Source organism: Lactuca serriola, chromosome 4, assembly GCF_051521515.1.
Source record: "Lactuca serriola cultivar US96UC23 chromosome 4, Lser_US96UC23_V15, whole genome shotgun sequence".
NCBI lineage: Eukaryota > Viridiplantae > Streptophyta > Magnoliopsida > Asterales > Asteraceae > Lactuca > Lactuca serriola.
In genome coordinates this window covers 145,424,169-145,448,993 of record NC_136411.1, presented here as the reverse complement: position 1 = coordinate 145,448,993, position 24,825 = coordinate 145,424,169, and the positions used below count along the sequence as shown (strand labels likewise).

General features: G+C 40.4%; 1 protein-coding gene across 2 annotated transcripts; it reads right to left on the bottom strand.

The window, feature by feature from the left end:
* LOC145102683 (NFU1 iron-sulfur cluster protein) lies at nucleotides 1-24,691 on the bottom strand. Of its 2 annotated transcripts, none has more exons than XM_079040140.1 (4): nucleotides 24,319-24,691; nucleotides 792-919; nucleotides 410-694; nucleotides 1-322 (listed from the first exon to the last, which is right to left on the bottom strand). In XM_079040140.1, the coding sequence occupies exons 2-4, from the start codon at nucleotides 902-904 to the stop codon at nucleotides 232-234; spliced, it is 489 nt and encodes a 162-aa protein (XP_078896266.1). In that variant the 5' UTR covers nucleotides 905-919; nucleotides 24,319-24,691; the 3' UTR covers nucleotides 1-231. The 2 variants fall into 2 exon arrangements, with proteins under 2 accessions (XP_078896266.1, XP_078896265.1); XM_079040139.1 differs by lacking the exon at nucleotides 24,319-24,691 and adding an exon at nucleotides 1,044-1,971.
* Between the last annotated feature and the right edge of the window lie 134 nt (nucleotides 24,692-24,825).

Sequence of the window (24,825 nt, the reverse complement as noted above, 5' to 3'; positions counted from 1 at the left end):
TAATTAAAAGATATCAACACGCATTAATCAATAAGCACAAAAAGTACGTAAAACGTTTCTTCTCAAATATTTACTACGAGGTTGACCCCATCATCACTTGGATGCAATTCAAAGTAGAAACAGCTTTTGCATATTTACAGGCATATGATCCCAACTTGAACCATGAAAAAATCAACCAAAAAGTAACCACGTGTACGACACCCTGTTAAAGATAACACAAGAACGACAGCTTCAGTGTTTCAGCGGTGGTGGCTGAACAAACGGCTTATTTTCCACCTCCACTCCCACCGATTTCAGCGACTCTGTATATGGCTTCGGGTGCCTGTAATAGTGTCATGTCAACTCGATTCAATTATCACCATAACTCTGCAAAAATTTCTCATTAAAGTAAGTATTTGTTAATAATTACATGGAGTAAGTATCCCCTCTGATGGGATCAGACATGACTTGCTGGCGATCAGCCTCCTGCACATGTGCTATCTTCCTGAAGAATGACTTCTTGATGAACTCATTCGACTCCTCCGCCACCTTCTCCGGCTCCACCAGCTCCGGCAAAGTCTCTCGCTTTGACTTCTTCACTGAAACATTCGGCGCCCTTCTAAGTTGATGCGTCGCAGTGAACACTCCGATGCTAACCGACATCATAATCAACCCCAGCGAGATATACACCGGTGCATACGCACCTTTCACCAGACTATTTATTAATTCCACCCCAAAGTTTTCATATCGATATATCAGATACAAATCACATATAAGACGCATAATTTCAGTTCAAGAATGACATTAATTACCTGGGTTTCGGATCATGGTGACCATAGCTGTGATCAGCGGTTGGGGAGTAAGCCTTCATCTTGGGGGAGGTTAATGTAGAAAATGCTGGCATTCCTCTTGACCGACTCACCATTGATTTCACCAAATTCTGCAAGGTAAAAAAACAGTTACTTAAACACAATTAGATAAAGAAATGGTTCAAATTCACTAAAATGATTCCAATTTTCATTGTTGAGGAGAAAATAGGAGTTAACTGGGTGATGATTACTCACAGTTGCTCTTAAAGCCATTGAAGATGATGGAACCTGTGAACTGTTGATAACAAATTCTGGATGAGTGGATGGATTGTTATTTGGTGTTTGCAATGGTGTATTCTCGAGGTGATGTGGTGTATATAGTGGGGAAGAAGAGACACGTATTTTCGAGAAGAGACCATGGAGACACGTGGCGGTAGGAAAATGGGTACACGTTTCCCGTGGAGACCTCTGGAAGAAGCACGTGTAGTTCCTAACTGTGACATGTTTCTTTAACGAATTCGATCGCCTATGAGATGCTCTTTTTTCAAACTTATAATTATTCTTTTCTTTTTGTAAAATTAACGTCTTGTTCAAATAATTTTGCTTTATGATATATGTATCTTTATTTTTTAATAGATAAAAGAATTGGAAGTTGATAATTTCTTGAGTTAGAAAAAAAAATTGCTTTATGTTGTAGAGTTAGAAAGGAAAGAGTTTAACATTATTACAAATGTATTAATTATTTTGTAAATTTTTATAACTCATAGTGAAAATAGTTTGATAATTAAAGTTTTTGAAAAGTTATCCTACTTCTAGGGTGAGTTTTTAGACCTGTGAACTGGACTGGATCGGACTGTTTTTTTGGACCCCGGACCGGTTCTCGGTTCTAGGATTTCAGCAAAACCGGTTTGGTTTTTTTATCTGTCCAGTCTGGCCAGTTCTGGGTAAAAACCAGTTTTGGACCGGCTTATTTAAAAAAAAAAAAAAAAAAAAAAAAAAAAACTGTATTTTGTAAAATTTTTTAAACAAGTATATCTTATTCGTTTTAAGTCGGATTGACATATAATTTTTTCTAATGTGTAATTTAGAGTTTATAGATAAATTTTAACTACAATTTTGTTGTTTTTGGAGTTATATTTGATGAGTTACAATCATTCAAAGATGAGATATCAAAACTGAAATATTTTGCTTTTCAGCAATAAAATTAAACTTTTGTATTTTGTGAAAGTTTTAAACAAACATATCTCATTCGTTTTAAGTCGAATTAACATACGTTTTTTCTAAGGTGTAATTTAGAGTTTGTAAATGATTTTAGACTATAATTCATTGTTTTTGGTATTATATTCGACGAGTTACAATGCTTCAAAGATCAAAGCTGAAATATTTCAACTTTTCAGCAAAAAATTTAAACTTTTGTATTCTATGAAATATTTTAAACGAGCATATCCCATTTGTTTTAAGTCGAATTGACATGCGGTTTTTTCCAACGTGTAATTTAGATTTTGTAGATAATTTTAGACTATAATTCTGTTATTTTTGGTGTTATATTCAATGAGTTACAATCATTTGAAGATGAGATCAAAGCTGAAATATTTCAGCTTTTCAGGAAGAGAATTTAAACTTTTGTATTCTGTGAAATTCTTTAAACAAACATATCTCATTCGTTTTAAGTCAGATTAACATGCGTGTTTTTCCAACATGTAAGTTAAAGTCTTTAGATGATTTTAGACTACAATTTTGTTGTTTTTTTTGTTATATTCAATGAGTTACAATCCTTCAAAAAAATAGTATAAATTATAAATAATCAAAGTTTGACCGGTCTAAAGGGCACAATACACGAAAACGTATTCATTTTTACGAGTTGTACCGCATCAAACCCAAAAAAGTATTTATTTTAACGAGTTGTAACGTATCAAACCCAACAATATATTCGTTTTAATGAGTCGTATCAAACCTAAAAACACGTTTTTAACAAGTTGTACCGTATGCATATAAAGTTGTACCGGTCCAAGAACCGGAAAACCCGGACCTGGACCCGGACCCGGACATGAACCTGGACCCGGTAAGTGTCATCCGTTCCGGTCCAAGATCCGCAATATTCTCCGAAACTGGTTCGGTCCAAGAGCCGGTTCGGTCTGGTCCAAATGCTCACCCCTAGAGATGATGGTGAGTTGTGACACTTTGTGGCCGAGGCGGTCATGGAGTTCAGATATGCTTGCTTTGCTACCTCCCTTTCCTCTTGTCTCAGGTAGCGTTCTACTTTCTATTTTAGCTTTGCCCACGTCTGCGGTTTTTTCCCCATGAGCTTTTGAGACAGTGGTCCTGGGAGGAGGCCCCACGTGAAGGCGTCTGCTATTAATCCTTCGTCATGGCATGGGACGTCCAGTGTGATGTTAGTGAACCTGGTGAAGTATTCTCGCATTGTCTTTCCTTCATTCTGCTTGCAGCTAATGATCGAGTGTGAATCTCCCTTGTATTTACGAAGTTGCATGAAATTCGTCAAGAAGAGATACTTTAACTGCCCGAAGTTATAGATGCTCCTTGGTCACAGCGTCTTGAGGCACATTCCTGTATTGCCTTCTAGGGTTGTTGGGAAGTACGTATACTAGAATCGCTAGTCTAGCTTGAGTGAGGTCATCGTCCACTCATACGTGTCAGTGTGACTATTGGGATATGTGGTTCCATTGTAGGTTTTGAGATGTGGTAACTTTGCTGTGTTTGGGATTTTGTAATCTAAGAGCTCCTTGGTGAACGGAGATGTTATGCTGCATGACAAAAAATCTTGGTTTGGGATAGGGAAGGAACCATGTGGGTTATACTGTTGAGTGGTGATGTAAGGTTGCATCATCATGATGTTTTATGCCAGGGAATGGCTAGGGTTTGGCCCATAGAATTCTTGTCATGGAAATGGGAAGGTAAATGTTTGTGTGGGCAAGAGGGGATGAGTTTTGTGCAAGAGGATTATTGGGCACAAGTTGCTGATAATGTGGGATTGTGGTGTTGAAAGGTATGTTTGTTACAAACAGAGGTGTTTCGAAAGCCATTGTTTGATTTCTCACGATCTGGTTCAACGGCGGTGTCTAAAAAACCACTGGTTGTTCGCCTACCATTTGATGTAGTGGTGGCGGTTGCGAGAAAGTCGGTGTGGCACTGACGTTTTCCACCATTGGCGGTGTTGTATTGCTTAATATCACCGTTAGTTATGGTGTTTGCATTGGAGTGCGTTATGTTGATACGGCGGTGGAGGAAGTTGGTCCTCCGACGGCCGATCTCTGTGACTCAGTTATTGGAGTGGTGGTTACCGTCGAGTCGCCCTTTTGTGACGCATCACCGAAAAGCGTTATGAGAATCGGGGTGGTGGTTTGTTCCAATGACATCATAGGTCTGATGGGGCTGGTTGGTGTTCCACCAGTTCCCCCAATGTCGTTAGACGCCATTCTTTCACCAATGAGGAGTGTGTTTTTTATTTGTTTTTCGTCATACGATAGATGGCGCCAAATGATGTGACCTGGTTCCCGGACGATGGTGTCGTACGTTTGTGGTGATTCCGATGAACCTGTGAGGTCACAACGAGAAAGGATCGACAACCGTTCTCCGGGAGGAGGCGCACGGGAAAACGCTCTGACGGTCAAGTTAGTGGATAGACATGGGATTGTATTGTGTGTAAATTATGTAACAGCCCGGAATTCCAAGTATTGTAATAATTATGTTTTTGGGGTGTTTTAAGAGGGGACTCGGCGAGTTGGAGCCTAGACTCGCCGAGTAGGATCGCAGACCTGGTCGCAGGTTCGCGACTGGACTCGACGAGTCCAGATATGGACTCGGCGAGTCTGCGCTGTTTAGCGAAAACCCTAACCGTTCAGGTTTGGGACGTATAAAAGGGACTTATTGGCCGTCATTGTTCATTTTAGCATTCTGAGAAGAACCCTAAATCGATTGTGTGCATCTGGAGCAAGGATTATAGGCCATTGTTGATTATAAAAGAGTGGTTGTGCAAGGAAGAGAAGGGATTGGCTAAAGGAGCAGCAAGGGAGTCACATTCTGAGGATTGGGGACACAGAGAATACATCATCCAGGTAAGAATTCGAGTATACTCTGCTATGTTGATGTGTTTATGGAATTAGGGTTTGTGGAACCCTTTTGTGATTAGATTGGATGCTACCCTAGACCCCCAAACGATTGTGACTCTGTATTGGGACCTTTGGAGGTCCAGAATGTCCCATGCCTGTACATTTCGGGAATTGATGAAGGTTTTGGATTGGAATCCTTATGCCTTAGGTCAATATGTATGTTATGAATCATGGGGTGTACCATGAGCACCAAAATGAGGACCTTACGTGATGGACCAGTCTAGGAAGGCCAGGCCTATGAATGGTCGGAGCAGTTCTGCCATTAGAAAGCAGTTTGAGCGGTTGCATGGCATGGACTCGCCGAGTCCGATGAACAGACTCGGCGAGTAGCTTGAAGATTTACTGGGACTCGTCGAGTTGTTCTTCAGACTCGGCGAGTTGAGTCGGGGTGGCCCCGCGATTCTTCCAGGAGGAACTCATCGAGTAAAAAGGGGATACTCGACGTGTAGAAAGGGAATCTTAAGGAATCGGTGAGTTAAGGGCGAGTGGACTCAGAGTGGTTGAACTCGGCGAGTCTTGGGGCGACTCGGCGAGTTAGGTCGCGGGTTGAGTGAAGTTCTGAGCATGGGGACTCGGCGAGTAGGGTCAGTCAGGGGTTGACTTTGACCTTGTCTTTGACCAAGGATTTACCAGTGGTTCCAGGGGTATTTTGGTAATTGTTGTTATTGTTTGAGTTCAGTGCATTAGTGACTGTCCAGAGGTGGAGATCGTATCAGTGATCGGAGCAGCTTGAGCTATCTGTTCAGTCGGCAGTTTCGAGGTGAGTTATCCTCACTATATCGCTAGGGTTTATGGCACCAATGCCAACCCTTTTATCGGATGGAAATCCGGGTAGTTGTCAGTTGTTATATGTTATGGGCCGGAAGGCAATACATGTTATGGGCCGGAAGGCATTACTATGTGGACCGGAAGGTCATGGCCTGGAAAGGCGTATGTATGCATTTAGTATGTTGATTGATTCATAGGGTAATGTTATGCTAGTGACCGGCCAGACCGGTATCTTGTTTAGAGTAATGCTATGATATGTGATCTGTTGATCGATTGTTGTCTATGAACTGCTATATGATTATTTGTTATGTTATATATGCATTTTATGCTTATGGGCCGGAAGGCGATATGTTATGGGCCGAAAGGCAATATGTTGTGTGATGGACCGGAAGGTCGGCGTGGGTAGGACCGGAAGGTCAGGGCCTGGAAAGGCGTATATGTGGTTGGTATTATGGGGGTATCTCACTAAGCTTTCGGGCTTACAGTTGTGGTTTTATGTTTCAGGTTCTCAAGAGGCTGTGGCAAGGCAAAGGCGTGATCGTACCGTTCCTCGCGTTGGTGTTTTATGATATGAACCTGGGGAAAATACTCTGTTAAATAATGTATTGAAAACCTTTTTGTAACAACGTTATTAAAATGAGTGGTTTTGAAAAGTTTTAATTGTTTTGAAATTTTGGATGTTACAAGTTGGTATCAGAGCCTTGGTTTGAGTGAATTGGGGAAACATTCGTGTGACTCCAGTCTCAAATCGAGGAGGATTTTAAAAAGAGAAATTAAAATGGTTTTCAAATTTAGTAAAAGGAGGACGCGAAGGTACGATCAGCCGGAGCCAGTAAGTAACCCCAAGATACCATACATGATATTTGTTTATTTGAGCTTGATAGCACAGCATGCTAGAGTTAGGCTAGGGATCTTCAGGAATTCATGATAATGTTGCCTGATTTGTGATGCCTGTAGCCTAGGGTCCCTTATGGGATGTTCTCAGTGTTCCTCTAGTGGTGAGGGTTGATAGTTGTTATGCATGTTCCCTAGGGTATTGTGGTAGTACTTCATACAAATATGGGTAGGTGTGGAAGGTAGTATGGGCCCGTACTACTGAAAGCACAGGACCCATACGCGTATCAGGGAAACCATGGTCTCTAGGGTAGGGTTGCAAGAGTTGGATCCCAGGATTTTGGGAAGTGTCTGAGATTGGTAGGGTGTCTTCAGTATGGAGATTTCGGGGCATGATGATAGTGGATCCGGATCAGGATCGGGAGCTGGAGAGCGAGTTCCGGGTGAATCGGTGCCGTCGGAGGTTATCGATCGGACGAGCACGAGCGAGCGGGATGCGAGGATTCGCGAGATCCTGCGTGATGAGGTTGCTGCATTGTTACGGGCTGAGTTGCCAGAATGGTTTGGGTCGATCAGGACCGCCATGGTTGAGTAGTTTGATGAGCGATATGCGGCTCTCGCAGAGACGGCTGCCGCGGCGGTTACAGCGGCTGTAGCAGCGGCAAAGGGAAGACCTAGTCGGGGTTTCAGTATCGGAACTTCTTTTATACGAAGCCCCCCACATTCGATGGAGTTCAGGACCCGATTGTTGCTATGAGATGGTTATCAGACATGGAGGGGTGTTTCTCCACGAGTTTATGCCCTGCTGATCAGAGGGTGAGGTGTGCTCTGAACCTATTGAGGCTCGGGGCGAAGGATTGGTGGAGATTGACCACGGGGTCATATTTCGACGCGCAGAGGGCTGCGGTTTCAGGGGATCAGTTCAGAGAGATGTTCAGTACTCGCTATGTTCCGCGAGATGAGAGGGATAGATTGGCTCGGGAGTTCCTTGAGCTGAAGCAGGATTTGGAGTCGGTGACTGAGAGCACCAGGATGTTTATTGAGAGGGCGAAGTTTTGCCCTGAGTTCGCTTCGGAGCAGGCTCAGATGTCCCGATATCTGAGTATGCTCAAGGGGGATATCAGACAGTTCGTGTCTGCGCAGAGGTGTGAGACCTTGTTGGAGTTGCAGGAGGCCGCCCTGTGGCGTGTGTTAGAGGTTAAGTTGCAGTTACGTGAGTTGAGGCAGGCCCCGATGCAGTCGCAGCCGGCGCCGAAACGGTCCAGGACCGTAGATGTTAGAATGGGGGATCGGAGCGGCCACACTTGTGGGAAGTGTGGGAGGGGTTACACCGGAGCTTGCTGGTCCGGTGGTGCATGCCGCAAGTGTGGAAAGGAGGGGCACTGTGCACGGGATTGTCGGCAGTCAGTGCCAATTCGGGATTTGAGGATTTGTTGTCAGTGTCGGCAGGTTGGACATTTGAGGGTCAACTGTCCACCGCTTTCTGCAGGACCGGTGCAGGCTCTAGCACCGGCCACCTTGAGGAGTTCAGGAGGAGGACAGGATGGAGCGGAGCCCCAAGGGCTCAGGGTCATGCTTATCGACTTGCGGCAGAGGGAGACGGAGCAATGCCGTAGGCAGCTGCGGGTATGATGCTTTCTTGATGTCTTGATTGCCTTGCGTTGATTGTGGCGTATTGTTTTGGTGCCGGTAGCCTTGTGCGGTTTTCGATGCGGTATTCATCCTTTGGCAGGTTGTGGGTTTGGTTACGGGTTATTGTTGGGAATTCCGTTGGTTATCGTTCGTGAGGGTTGTTAGTGGAGATGCGGCACTGGGTTGAATGTCGGGTAGCATATGCAGTCGTAGAGTGGATAATTGAAAGACCGGATTCTTTTGAGTGGATTGATCAGGGAGGAGATGTGTTTTGCTGAGGGTTGCTTATGCTTGTGGGAAGCAGTCATTGTGTAAATGTTCTCTTTGTGCAGGATTGTTCTGAAAGGTCGTTAATGACGATCGGTGGCAGTTAGTCAGTGCTTTAGTAGGGGAGAATTGGAGAATTCTCCAGGAGATCGATGAGTATGTGAGGGTGCTTAGCTGTTGGGATTCAGCAGTGTTTGTCAGCTCAGAGTATAGGCCGACGAGAGCGAGTGTCGGGTATGCGGGGCGGGATACAGACCTAGGGCATTTGATTGTGGAGGCCTGAGAGAAGGTCGGGATCAATCTTGAGTAAGTAACCGGGGTTATGCGATCAGAGTATTTGTATGTTTGAGGTACGTGATGGGTTGTACTGCATTAATCCCACGGGATTATGTTGTGCATGTTTCTAGAGCTGGAACCGGAAGGTTCCCAGAGTTAGAACCTGAGAGTTCGCAGAGTTTGGGTGTACGGACCCACAGAGATATAGCCTCGAGTGGCTAGTATGTGTTATGAGAGTCGGTCCAGTCATGCTGGAGACTCTGTTGGTATTGCTGGATCAGTTTGAGATTGCGGATTGTGTATGTTGCAGTGTGATTGCATTGGAAGGTCTGGCCCCGGGTTAGTGATCTTGTTTAGCTGAGGCAGTGATTTTGATGAGTGGAGAGAGTGCATGGGATTGAGAGCCCCTGCAATGAGAACCAGAGTATGTGAATAGCGGTTACGCAAAAAGGGTGGTGTCGCTTGGGGCAAGCACCGTGGCACCGGTTGGAGTGGCATTATGGCCAAGAGGGTCCCTTGGAAGGAAAAGAGAAAGGTGTGTAACTCCGAAGGGGAGTGCAAGTTCACGAGAATGAAAGCTGCAGAGCAGAGTTATGGTTAGAGTATTTCGAGTATGGCTTCGAGCATCGTGTTCGTGGCAGCGAAGTAGGAACCCATCCGGTTTGGGGATGTCTGTTGAGGCTCAGAAGGGATGCAGGGGGAGAGAGAATCTTAAATTCTCAGTGTGATTCTGATCAGAGTGTAGGGTGGATGTAGTGGTTCATCTTGGGAGATGTTCGAGGATATCATCAGTGTATCGGGTCTTCCAACCTGCGGGTGTTGGGACTAGTTCAGTATGTGTATGTGATGGCAAGAGGAGAACTTGTGAGAGTTGCTCTGAGAGTGAGAATGGATCTCTCAGTCGGTCCGGAATGGACAAAGTGGGCTTTGGATCGGGGATCCGGTGGTTCATGGTTTCCTAACCCTTATGGGTCGAGTCATCGTTGAGATTTAGAGCAGAGTTGCATCTTGGGTAATTTTCGGTTACAGAGAGTGATGTGCAGTACAGAGATCGTGCTTCAGTCGGCAGAGCAGATTCAGCAGGTTAGACAGAGGTTATTGACCGCCCAGAGCCGACAGGAAAAGTTATGCAGACAGACGCCGGTCCGAGCTTGAGTTTCAGGTCGGCGACCTCGTACTCCTGAAGGCCTCTCCTTGGAGAGGAGTGATTCGATTCAGGAAGAGGGGCAAGTTGGGGCCCCGGTATATTGAGCCTTTTCATGTGATTGCGGGGGTAGGCCGGGTGGCCTAACGTTTGGAGTTGCCCACGGATTTGAGACAAATCCACGACATTTTTCATGTGTCGCAATTGAGAAAGTGTAAGCCGATGAGTCGGCAGTGGTCCCATTAGAAGACATTCAGGTGGATGCGGGCCTGAATTATGCTGAGAGACCAGTGGTCATCAGAGATCGGAAGATCGAGGTTCTGAGGAATAAGGAGATACATCTGGTGTTAGTTCAGTGGCAGTGCCAGAGGGGATCGGAAATGACCTGTGAGCCGGAGCGTGAGATGTGGGAGCAGCATCCGGAGCTATTTTCAGAGTGAGACTTTGAGGGCGAAGTCTAGTCCTAGTGGGGGAGAGTTGTAACAGCCCGGAATTCCAAGTATTGTAATAATTATGTTTTTGGGGTGTTTTAAGAGGGGACTCGGCGAGTTGGAGCCTAGACTCGCCGAGTAGGATCGCAGACCTGGTCGCAGGTTCGCGACTGGACTCGGCGAGTCTGCGCTGTTTAGCGAAAACCCTAACCGTTCAGGTTTGGGACGTATAAAAGGGACTTATTGGCCGTCATTGTTCATTTTAGCATTCTGAGAAGAACCCTAAATCGATTGTGTGCATCTGGAGCAAGGATTATAGGCCATTGTTGATTATAAAAGAGTGGTTGTGCAAGGAAGAGAAGGGATTGGCTAAAGGAGCAGCAAGGGAGTCACATTCTGAGGATTGGGGACACAGAGAATACATCATCCAGGTAAGAATTCGAGTATACTCTGCTATGTTGATGTGTTTATGGAATTAGGGTTTGTGGAACCCTTTTGTGATTAGATTGGATGCTACCCTAGACCCCCAAACAATTGTGACTCTGTATTGGGACCTTTGGAGGTCCAGAATGTCCCATGCCTGTACATTTCGGGAATTGATGAAGGTTTTGGATTGGAATCCTTATGCCTTAGGTCAATATGTATGTTATGAATCATGGGGTGTACCATGAGCACCAAAATGAGGACCTTACGTGATGGACCAGTCTAGGAAGGCCAGGCCTATGAATGGTCGGAGCAGTTCTGCCATTAGAAAGCAGTTTGAGCGGTTGCATGGCATGGACTCGCCGAGTCCGATGAACAGACTCGGCGAGTAGCTTGAAGATTTACTGGGACTCGTCGAGTTGTTCTTCAGACTCGGCGAGTTGAGTCGGGGTGGCCCCGCGATTCTTCCAGGAGGAACTCATCGAGTAAAAAGGGGATACTCGACGTGTAGAAAGGGAATCTTAAGGAATCGGTGAGTTAAGGGCGAGTGGACTCAGAGTGGTTGAACTCGGCGAGTCTTGGGGCGACTCGGCGAGTTAGGTCGCGGGTTGAGTGAAGTTCTGAGCATGGGGACTCGGCGAGTAGGGTCAGTCAGGGGTTGACTTTGACCTTGTCTTTGACCAAGGATTTACCAGTGGTTCCAGGGGTATTTTGGTAATTGTTGTTATTGTTTGAGTTCAGTGCATTAGTGACTGTCCAGAGGTGGAGATCGTATCAGTGATCGGAGCAGCTTGAGCTATCTGTTCAGTCGGCAGTTTCGAGGTGAGTTATCCTCACTATATCGCTAGGGTTTATGGCACCAATGCCAACCCTTTTATCGGATGGAAATCCGGGTAGTTGTCAGTTGTTATATGTTATGGGCCGGAAGGCAATACATGTTATGGGCCGGAAGGCATTACTATGTGGACCGGAAGGTCATGGCCTGGAAAGGCGTATGTATGCATTTAGTATGTTGATTGATTCATAGGGTAATGTTATGCTAGTGACCGGCCAGACCGGTATCTTGTTTAGAGTAATGCTATGATATGTGATCTGTTGATCGATTGTTGTCTATGAACTGCTATATGATTATTTGTTATGTTATATATGCATTTTATGCTTATGGGCCGGAAGGCGATATGTTATGGGCCGAAAGGCAATATGTTGTGTGATGGACCGGAAGGTCGGCGTGGGTAGGACCGGAAGGTCAGGGCCTGGAAAGGCGTATATGTGGTTGGTATTATGGGGGTATCTCACTAAGCTTTCGGGCTTACAGTTGTGGTTTTATGTTTCAGGTTCTCAAGAGGCTGTGGCAAGGCAAAGGCGTGATCGTACCGTTCCTCGCGTTGGTGTTTTATGATATGAACCTGGGGAAAATACTCTGTTAAATAATGTATTGAAAACCTTTTTGTAACAACGTTATTAAAATGAGTGGTTTTGAAAAGTTTTAATTGTTTTGAAATTTTGGATGTTACAAGTTGGTATCAGAGCCTTGGTTTGAGTGAATTGGGGAAACATTCGTGTGACTCCAGTCTCAAATCGAGGAGGATTTTAAAAAGAGAAATTAAAATGGTTTTCAAATTTAGTAAAAGGAGGACGCGAAGGTACGATCAGCCGGAGCCAGTAAGTAACCCCAAGATACCATACATGATATTTGTTTATTTGAGCTTGATAGCACAGCATGCTAGAGTTAGGCTAGGGATCTTCAGGAATTCATGATAATGTTGCCTGATTTGTGATGCCTGTAGCCTAGGGTCCCTTATGGGATGTTCTCAGTGTTCCTCTAGTGGTGAGGGTTGATAGTTGTTATGCATGTTCCCTAGGGTATTGTGGTAGTACTTCATACAAATATGGGTAGGTGTGGAAGGTAGTATGGGCCCGTACTACTGAAAGCACAGGACCCATACGCGTATCAGGGAAACCATGGTCTCTAGGGTAGGGTTGCAAGAGTTGGATCCCAGGATTTTGGGAAGTGTCTGAGATTGGTAGGGTGTCTTCAGTATGGAGATTTCGGGGCATGATGATAGTGGATCCGGATCAGGATCGGGAGCTGGAGAGCGAGTTCCGGGTGAATCGGTGCCGTCGGAGGTTATCGATCGGACGAGCACGAGCGAGCGGGATGCGAGGATTCGCGAGATCCTGCGTGATGAGGTTGCTGCATTGTTACGGGCTGAGTTGCCAGAATGGTTTGGGTCGATCAGGACCGCCATGGTTGAGTAGTTTGATGAGCGATATGCGGCTCTCGCAGAGACGGCTGCCGCGGCGGTTACAGCGGCTGTAGCAGCGGCAAAGGGAAGACCTAGTCGGGGTTTCAGTATCGGAACTTCTTTTATACGAAGCCCCCCACATTCGATGGAGTTCAGGACCCGATTGTTGCTATGAGATGGTTATCAGACATGGAGGGGTGTTTCTCCACGAGTTTATGCCCTGCTGATCAGAGGGTGAGGTGTGCTCTGAACCTATTGAGGCTCGGGGCGAAGGATTGGTGGAGATTGACCACGGGGTCATATTTCGACGCGCAGAGGGCTGCGGTTTCAGGGGATCAGTTCAGAGAGATGTTCAGTACTCGCTATGTTCCGCGAGATGAGAGGGATAGATTGGCTCGGGAGTTCCTTGAGCTGAATGTCTTAAAGCCTTAAGAACAAGACACTAAAACTCAGATATGGACCCATTAAGACCATTAATGCCATAAATTTGCAAACTTTATGCCTTTAGGTGAATACAAGGAGCCTAAACTCTAAAACCTAGCGCATTTCACTCCAACCTAGACTCTAACACATGAATGAGGACTAAACACGAACCAAGTTTGCACCTTTATGATATAAGATGAGTAGAAACATCTGAAAATACAACTTGGAGGCTTAGGACTAGCTCATACTCACCAAGATCTAAAATTTAGGAACAAAAGGAAGAAACTAGCCTCAAACTAGAACTTAATGAAACATAACCCAAGTTTGGAGCTTTATATCTTCTAGTGGTGCAAAATGAAGAGGAGATGTTGGATCCAAAGTCTTGAGGGCAAAGCTTCCTTCTTGAACAACCTTCTTCATAACAAAAAGCACACGCTATCACTCAAAAAGCTCCAAAATGATCAAAATGCACTATGGTTTGCTAATAGGATCGAGAAAGGGGATGGAGGCTAAGGTAGGGAGGGTCTTGGTCCATCATAAGGTTTAAATTGTGCACAAACCCTAATTCTTAGGGTTTTGGTCTGAGCCATGTACGCCAAGCGTACAAGGACGTACGCCCTGCATACACAAACAATACAAAAAATCAAGATTTTAACTTCGGGGACCCAATTTGCAACAAAATTAAAACTTAATGGTTCAAAAGCAAACTTGATAATTGTAGATGTTACACTAAATCAAGAATTCTCGTGCTATAAAATCTTACTTGTGTACAACTATGATGCATACCCTAAGCAACTACAGTAATGATGTCAATTCCATCTAACATTAAAGAAATTCTCCTATGCTACCAGACATCATACATCACACAATTTTATCATGAAATTCCTGAAGATCTGTAGTGAATTATGAGCATTTGATTTGGCATGCAGAATTAATATAACACAATGAACATGATGATTTGGGTGAGAGAAGATGTATTTGGTCATAGGAATGAGTACAAAAAGGGATCTAGATCTAGCTCTACATAAATATCTCACTCGCTAGTCATAATGAACTACATCTCTCAAACATACTCTACAAGTGGTATGCAACCCACTATTTATAGAGATGCTAACATGTCTCTCTCTATCTCTCATGTCAAAAGGCATAAATCCCATATGCAAGTGGGTCTATAAGAGCCAAACCATTACAAAGTCACTCCATGAATAACTTTGCACCCAAACATTCTCCCCCTCAAATTTAGGAATGGATGACCCACTTCAATCTTCCAAAATGAGCAACTTCATGAACTAAGCCTCAAGCCTGACAAATGTAGAAATGAACTTCAAATATTCAATTATTCAATGACCTTCCAATTCGGGTTATAGAGTGTGAGACCTTACATACCGAGCATCAAAATTTTGGAGTATCCAAACCTCCACAATAGATTACCCAAATTTGAGAATAAAAGCACACCCCAAAAACCTTCATTAAGTCCAAACCCCTCATGAACCGGGAAAAACCAAATCACTTCAGAATCTCAAATCGAATTACTTCATAAACTTCAATTTCTCAAGGTCACATTGGTCTTCAAATCCATGTAATATGAAAATTCACAACTTTCAAATTCTCATATTTAAATCTCTCCCTATTTTTATAATTAAAAAATGATTATAAAACCGAAAAGGAATGAGAAAGTGCTCAATTCAGAATTTTCCATACAACCCCCCCCCCCCCCTAACACATGGCATAAACGTTTTGCATAAATCCGAAAAATCCAAAAATATCACAATTTTCGAATTCAATACTTCTCGGACCGCCTTTGACTTGAAATTCAAAAGTCCAGGTAGAAACTGTCAATTTCGAAGTTACGCGGGGACACGTTGTGCCACAACAACCTTAAATGTAAAACTTTACCCCAAATGTGAAACTGGGCATAAAGTGTTAATTCGCATCAACTGCAAGGACCTTATTCGAAAATTTTCCCATTTCACAGAATTTTTAGCCCAAATGTGAAACTGGGTAAATTCTACCAACTTGCAAAAATTGCAGGTATGCGAAATGAAAATTTAGCATTTATCACATTTTATGACCCCCATTGTGAAAGTGGGTTAAAATATTCACTTCTTTGAAAGTTCAGGGGTGCAAAATGAAACAACCCTTTCTTCTTCACTTCGCATTCCAGTTGGATATGAAGACTTTCGCACATTGAACATACTATCCATGGATGCGAACGAACCATTTGACCTCATATGTGAACTCAAGAGATCATCACACGACAAATACACAATCCATAGATGCGAACCTGATTTTGACCTCCAATCCAGTTAACTAATAACAAAGAATTGTTTGACTATCAAACCAAAACACTCGCACGTCTCATGTCAAACTCGCTATCCCCAAAATACATCACATATTGAAATTACCATCCACGCATAGAAATCAATTTTGACCAGAGTATAAGACTTTGATTCGAATCCCATTCATCCTATCCCAGCTTTGTTTGATGTTTACTCACAAGACTTCAATTTTTACATGTCGAAATTTCCAGTTGCACTTCAAACGATTACAAGCACACATCGAATACTTGATACATTACAAGTTGAAATTGATTTTGACATCAGTAAACCAAGATAGTTCGACCAACAAATCCATTCTACCCAACCAAACCAGTCAAAATTCGTTTGAACCCAATGACCAACTACAAATCAAATTCGACTCTACATATTGAAATCAACCCCTCTTGACTTCCAAAGCTCCATCGTTCGACATCAATATTGACCGCAAGGGGTTTCAATTTCCATATGGATTTCAAGATGCGAACATGAACCTATTCACAGTGTTCGACATCAAGAACCCTAACCCAGTCAAATTTCAAAATTAAACTCCAATCAAACACTATTTCGAAATCACACAACCCAAGTTCAACTTGTATCAACCAATGTCAACATTCAATTCATTGAAACGACAACAGTTTTGTAAGATTTTTTTTTATCTTTATCCCCCTAGCCTAGAAGGAAAGATACTTCTTTTACTATGATGAAATTTTTTCAATTTTGATCACTTTATAGTTAGAGTTGATTGGTTGTGCCTACCCAATAATCTAGAATGATTCTCTATTCACTCGATTTTAGTTTTTTGGGTCATAATCATTATGTAGGAGAGATAGCTGAGTGATTGAAGGCGTAGCATTGGAACTGCTATGTAGGCTTTTGCTTACCGAGGGTTTGAATCCCTCTCTTTCCGTACCTTCACCTAATTCATCGATCTTACTAACCACAATAGAGCAAATAGCAATGGATACGACTATTACAACAGTTAGACCTTTCTTTGATATGGATTCTCTATTCCTAATGGTTGTGTACACTTGATAATCTAATGTTGGCTTTTTTCAAGTTTGACTTTTCGATTTGTAAGGTCAACAAACACAAAATTGATGATTCTAACATCGATTTTCAGATCAAAAAGTGATTATTCAACTAATCTTCATCACCTTCAATTGTTCTTGGTCAAGTTCTTTAAAACCAAAATATTGATTGATGATTTCTCAACTTTAACTTGAACAAAATTGAATCGTAACCAAACCATATTATATTCAATCAATTCACAAATTAGAAACACGAAGCAAGAACAAATTGATCATCGGACTAGAACACATGAGTATGACAAGACCAAGACGTTTATCGATCATCTTCAAACAATGAATACTGATGAACAACTCGGAGTCATAAAATTCATAGGAAAACAATGATTTTGACCAAGGATAAATGATGAACTGTAACGAACTAAACGAATGGGCTGGATCAAACGTTACAATGAACAGTAAAGGATACGACTTATGGACTCAATACATTCATGAATAGTAACAGATACGTAATATTGGATCATAGACGAAATGATTTTTGGACTTAAAACCAATCATGAACAGTAATAGATCTAACATGATTTTGGGCTAAATCTTGATTCAAATAAATAGTTTCAAGTTGAGAATTGAATCAAACATAAGAAAATAGGATTGGAGTGGGCTTGATCAATGAAAATTTTATTGGATCATAACAAATGGGTTTTTCAAAAAAATTAATCCAATGAGTCAAAATGATCAAAAATTCAATAACACAAGCACGAATCAAAGAGATTTTAAGAGATCATTGAGAGACTCACCATAAACGTTCCAATTGTGTCGAATGTAGCCAAACCGAGAATTCTTCAAAAAAATCATTTTGATCTTCGAAGACCTGCTCTGATACCAAATGTAGTGAATTATGAGCATTTGATTTGGCATGGAGAATTAAAAGAACACGGTGATTTGGGTGCTAAAAGATGTATTTAATCATAGGAATGAGTACAAAAAGGGATCTAGATCTAGCTCTACATAAATATCCCACTCACTTGTCAGAATGAACTACATCTCTCAAGCACACTCTACAAGTGGTATGCAACCCACTATTTATAGAGGTTCTAACATATCTATCTATCTATCTATCTATCTATCTATCTATCTATCTCTCTCTCTCTCTCTCTCTCTCTATATATATATATATATATATATATATATATATATATATATATATATATATATATATATCTATCTATCTATCTATCTATCATGTCACAAGGCATAAATCCCATATGCAAGTGGGTCTACAAGAATCAAACCATTACAAAGTCACTCCATGAATGAACTACATCTCTCAAGCACACTCTACAAGTGGTATGCAACCCACTATTTATAGAGGTTCTAACATATCTATCTATCTATCTATCTATCTATCTATCTCTCTCTCTCTCTCTCTATATATATATATATATATATATATATATATATATATATATATATATATATCTATCTATCTATCATGTCACAAGATCCCTAGCCTACCACTAACATGCAATTCTATCATAAGCGTCATAAGCTAATAACAGTGTGGGTACGTGGGTTATATTTTTTTGCTTCGGGTGATCGTACACATCTCATTCTTCCTTGGTTACTTTTGAAAACCTTTACCGATCCTTAGTTTGAGTCTGGATTCACAAGAATGCTCATCCAATTCAATCAAACCAAGGATCTGATACCAACTTGTAACATTCCAAAAATCAAGGTAAAATTTTCATTTTCAAAACCAAACCAAAAACCATAAATTTTTGCAAAACATATTTCCCAAATGTAAAAATCATAGATTAGAGTATCCCAAAATCAAAACTCATAAAAATTTGAAGGATGTTCACGATCAAGCCTTCGCCTTGCCCTTGTCCTCTAAAGTACCTAAAACCATAACAATCAAATTGTAAGCCAAAGCTTAGTGAGTTCCACAAATTACCACACATAACCAAACATATAAGAACATGCAAATATGAGCCTTTAGCATGACAGAACCACCTCGTAGGGCCTATATCCTATCTTGACCGCTCTTCAGGCCTTCGGTTTAACTGGACCGCCTCGTAGGGCCTTCAGCCTATCGGGACCTCCTCGGGTATCTTAGCTTTCATTACAAAGCAGGACCGCGTCAACCCAACCACAATATGTCGACATATACAATAGATAAGCATAAACACATATGCAGAGAATACAAGTAATCATACGGATCTACCAATGTATCATATAACCAGCATAACATCATCCTATATACTAGGATACATAACCTAGTTGGCTAGCATTGGTGCCTTCGACCCATAAGTATAGCGAGGAAAACTCACCTCTCAGTCTGAAAGATAGCAGAAATGAATGCTACTCCAAATGCGAACTCTATTGGTCAACTATACAACAAACAGTGAACGAATCTCAAACTTGGTTAAATTCCTCATTAAAGTCAAGGTCAAAAAGTCGAAAGCTCAAAGGGAATAAACAAAAACTAGATACGCCTAGCGTACTACCATACTCATTCACTAGGCTCTGTGTAGTCGCGATCTCTCCATACTAGGGGGCCTTTTCCCAGTACGCTCAGAGTACCACCTGGTACATCCAACGTACTCATCCTAAATCCACTTTTCCTCATTAAGTGATGGATCCATTAAGATCTCACATCCAAAGCTCCTATCTAGTCCCAAATACCATTCTAAGTCATAAAGTTTCCAACTTTATGACTTTCTATGGCTAGGCAGAGTCCAAAAACCAAAACTCTAACTTAATACAAAAACCAAAGCATCATAACTCTTGCATGGAGGGAAGAAAGGGGCCCAGATCACATTCATCAAGTTCCTAGCTTTATACCTTGAAATGATGCTTGAGGGTGAGATACTTTTGGATCTAAGTTGCGTTGAGCTTCCAAGATGATTCCACTTCCTTCTTCTTCCTTCAAGAGCACAAAAATACACTCTCAAGCTCAATAAGGCTCACGCAATGGGTTAGGGTTTGCAAGGGACGTTTTTGGGAGATGGAGGCTGATGGAGGAAAGGGTTTTGAGGGATAAGGATGTTTATATAGTGCTCAAACCCTAAAAAATTAGGGTTTGCACGCTAGCCATGTACACCCAATGTACGCATAAGTACGCTCAGCATACTCACATACACTTGTGATCCACTTTAATGAGTTACGACAAGCGTACGCCCCAAAGTACGCTTAGTGTAAGAGATAATTTTTCAACATAATTTATAGTTTGGGTCAAAAAGGAAAATATATGATGTTCGGGTGTTACACTAGAGAGAAGACGTGATTCTCTCCTATTGCGTGTGTAAGCAATAGATGGAAAGTCTAGAGACTCAAAATTGGACCGACTAGTTTTGTTAGCCATGACAGGAGAATCATGACCAAACCCAACAGATAAGGGCAGAGAGGACTCCCTAAAACCAAAGATAGTATCAGAACTATCCTGAGTAGAATCTGTTCTATTTAGGTTGAAAAGAGAATTAGCACCATCTAATCGATAATCCAGTATCTGACTACTATTAAAAGAACCATAATCAATTGATGACTCAGATTAAACAGGCTCGCTATAGGAAACATATCAACTCCACAAGATTTTTCACTAGACCTATCAAAAAACATTACTTTGCACTTTGAACGGAAAGACAAATTCATAAAATTTTACATCCCTGGAAATAAAAATAGAATTCGATTCAAGACATAAAACTTTATATCCTTTCATTTCCAAAGAATATCCTAAAAAAACACACTTCTCAGCTCTAGCAGAAAACTTATCATTATTTTTAAGTTTGTAGAAAAACATAAGCACCCAAACACACGAAGGTTATCAAAATTGGAACACTTCTTATAAACCAATTCATAAGGAGATAAACCTTTTAAAGTAGATGAAGGATTTTTATTGATAAGAAACACTGAGATAAGAATGGCATCACCCTAGTATTTCAAAGGAACTCCTGCTTGAAAAATGAAAGATCTTGCAACATTTAAAATGTGTCTATGTTTTCTCTCCACAACATCATTTGTTGTGGAGTGTAAAAATAAGAAGTTTGATGAATAATCCCATTATTTTCATTAAAAATTTTTACATAAAAAATTGAAAACTCGTTTCCATTGTCAGATCTTATAGCTTTAATGTTAACATGAAATTGATGTTTTAACATTTTAAAGAAAGTGACATAACTTTGATAGACTTCTTCTTTTGGATTTAAGAAGAAAAACCTAGGCAGCTCTATTGAAGTTGTCTATAGTCAAGAAAGTTTATATACACCTATCTACACGATATGGTTCCCACACATCTAGGTGAATAAGTTCGGTAACATGTTGACTACTAACAAAAGAATATCCAGTTTGTTTGGCTTTATGAAAAACATCATGATGAGGTAAAGAAACATTATTGAAATTAAGTTTCTTTTTAAGCACATTCAAGGCTTGATCAGCAGGATGACCACGGCTACTATGCCAAGTAAAGTTGGAGATACAACAAGAATTTTAAGTGATAGAGGACTTATTACCTGAAATGATGGGATCATGATAATAAAGTCCTCCGGATTGATTACCAGTCTCCATCGTCCCCTTGGACTATGATGATGGGTTTTGATACTTAAAATAAGAGAGCTTTTTCATAAAAACCGCAACGGAAGCTTTAAAAACTCACTAGTAATTTTCGAGTATATTTCAAAACAAAACCACCAATGATCCTTTTAAAGAGGTCATAATGATTTTAAAAACAACCATAGAGTGTTTTAGAATGACAACCTTTGGATCCTTTGAACCCACTTGGTTTTGGGTGTTGATGAAGATGATTAGAACAAGGCGCTTGAACTTCTCTACAAGTAATCCACCACCAAGAGTAAGGTACAAAGAAATTTTAGTTTTTTTGTATTACTTTGTTCTTTAAGCCTTTAAGTGCTTAACAAAATAAGCACTAAAGGAAGACACAAACTGAAGCACCAAATCAAGCAACTAACTTCAAAAGAAAGATAGATGATATGAGAAAAGAAAACTATGACTTTTGTGAGTTTTCTAAGCTAAAGAAGAAGTGTTTATTTCACGCAAGAGGCTTTCATTTATACTCCCATGCAAAGTAAGGTCAAACCAATATAATACTCTAAAGTATTTTAAAGCATAAAGGCATGAGGGGACATGATAAGGAAGCTAGGAAAGGAACATCCCATACCCGTGGGATTTTCGGCCATAGTGCCTAAATAAGACAAAAATTGTGTTCTAGTTCCTTTAACCAAAAGCACCATCTAACTAGTTAATACATGGTTAGCCAAAGTGACCAAAAACATTTGTACTTGACTTAGTAATTATACTATATGATATAATAACTAGTTTGTTCTTTCTTTTATTATTATTTTCACAAAATAATAATTTTTCTCTAATTAAATACAAGAGTTGAATTTATTTATTAATAATCAAATACTTAATAAATATTCAATAAGTACCAAATTGATTAAGGTGTGACCCTATATGATCATATGTTATTAGCAATATCACTCAATAATTATTCTTGAGCATATAGATCCAACATGTGAATCTTGAATAAAGCAATTATGTTCATTAAAAATAACTTAACACTTACTATCTTTGCATAATTTATGAACAGATAAAAGATTTATAATAAAATCAGGAACAACAAACACATCAAATAAAGTGAGGGAATTTGAAAATTGCAAATTCCCAGTTTTATTAATTTGAGCAGAAGAACCATTTAGGTGATTGATCCTCATATTCAATTTAGAAACATCGACATAATCAAGGAAAAGAGATTCATAGTTTATCATATGTTGACGAGCTCCTGACTCAACAATATGAAAACTTGAATTGAGAAAGGAATTCCATGAAATACCTTATTGACACCGATAGATGTTTCATCCAGTCCTTTCTTATTGTCACCAATGATTTTAAGAAACTTAGAATATTTCTCATTAGTAAGTAACAAAAATTAGAGACATTATCATTATCTCCAGACACAAAAGACTCAGAGTCATAACCAATAGTAGAATTATCAGAAAAACTTTTATTCTGATTGTTAGATTTAGACCTTGGTTTATAATCCTTGGGATATACAATTAGTTTACAATATTTTTCTATAGAGTGGCCATTGAGACCATAGTTCTTACACTGAGGAACTTGACCACTTAGACTTAGGTTTCTTTTCATCAACAAATTTTGACACAAATGCAGAAGACGGAGTTTTATTGTTAGAACTTACCAAATTTGAACCATGTTTTTTTTATTAGACTCTTCACCAGAAACTAAGGAGAAGGTAATCATAATAGAAGGAAGAGGTTTCATTAAGAAAATGTGACTTTTAACCTGATTATAAGACTTATCTAATCCACTCAAGAATTGTATTAACTTCATTAATTTTGAATGATTGTTAAAACTACTAGGAGCTTCATAATTATAATCAGTAAGCTTTGTTAAAATCAAATTCTTTCCAATAAGACTCAAGTTTATTAACGTAGTCAGATAAAAACAAACTACCCTGAGTAAATGAATTGATTTTCTGATGCACATTAGAAATGACAGACCCGTCATCCTTATGATAGGCTTCAAACAATTCAGCCCATATTTTTAGAACACTTTCAGAACAAGCATGATTAGTATATATGTTTTCAGAGATAGACCCAAGGATCCAGGAATGGGTAACAACATTGGCGAGTTCCCATTTTGATAATGTAATAGGATCATTACTATGTTTTGAAATAGTTCCATTAGTAAAGCCAAGCTTATTGCGAGCTTTGAAGGCCCTAATCATGGAACTACGCCAAAACCTATAATTTTCAGTCCTTAACAATTTAAAGTTAATCACACTAGTAACAACATTATCAGAAGGGTGAACATAAAGAGGATCATCAATATTAATAACAGATTCATTTTTGCTTCCACTAGATGATTTATCAGTTGGATCAACCATTATAACAGTAAATAAAGCAAAAAAAACACAATTAAAAGATAAAAGAACACTGAAAGCAGACACCTGCAATGACTTAAGTCCAGTAGAGCACCACGGTATGTTGGGGTCCACGACAGTCAATCACATAGCCAAGGAAAGCATAAAGAAAAACAAGTAAACAGATAGACCAAATCAACAGTTAAATGTTGTACTCAAGACAACAAGATCTCCCACGTCTACATCTAAAAAACAAGAGATAGAAGGGAATGAGAGACGCTCACAGTGGTCCTATTAACCACTTTTGAAGTGTCGTTTACTAAAAGAAAAGATCGGATCCCTTAATTCTGTTCCCTCTAGAGTTAATCGGTGATGAAGTCCGTTCTCTAGAGATTTATTTCAGAATATGACAGGGATTGATTGATCAAAGATGCAACACACTAATAGAAGAAACAAGGTCTCCAAAATATCTGCAAGAATAAATGTACTCGCAGTAACCAAGCTCTTAATAGAAAAGGAAAGAACCATATGTTTTGATTTAGGGAGATAAATAAGCAAACCCTAGATCGGAACTAGAAGCCCTAGATCTTCATAGTTTACGTCAAGGATTCAAAATTTTAAAATGAAAACCCTAAATCGACCCAGTCTGTGAAGAATACAAGGATAATCGAAGATATAAAAGCAAAAGGAACAAAAAACAAAGAACAAATTGTACCTTTCTGGATTAGATGAACGAACAAAGCACCATTGATGATCTAAGAAACAAATCGAAGCACAAAATCTCTGACACCATGTAAAAAGTATAGAAATGAAAGACTCCCAACATCAATGATTCTTATATCATTTAAGGACAAAGAATCACAAGGTTTTCATTTACTTACATATAGAATGTCACTACAAATCACCTACACTACTCTCTGAATATATCACTCAATCTATCCTAAAAGATTATCAAGAAAATCAACAATACAATATGAAAACCCTAATCTGAAGATGATCTATCAACGAAGAAACGAGAGAGAGAGAGAGAGAGAGAGAGAGAGAGAGAGTTGTGAGCTGTGAGAGAATGAAAAAGACTAAATGAACGAATTAACACCACAACTGCACACTTTAATATACCGGGTCAAGAGAGATTCGAAGACCCATGTGTAAACCTGAACAAGATACGCTTTGACCCTCAACGATTAAAATAATTCCACTTGCATACAAAAGAAATACAACA

Coding starts and splice junctions, on each gene's coding strand:
- LOC145102683 (XM_079040139.1), bottom strand. Junction 695..791: donor CACCATGATCCGAAACCCAG/GTAATTAATGTC, acceptor ATTAATAAATAG/TCTGGTGAAAGGTGCGTATG. Junction 323..409: donor AGAGGGGATACTTACTCCAT/GTAATTATTAAC, acceptor ACACTATTACAG/GCACCCGAAGCCATATACAG.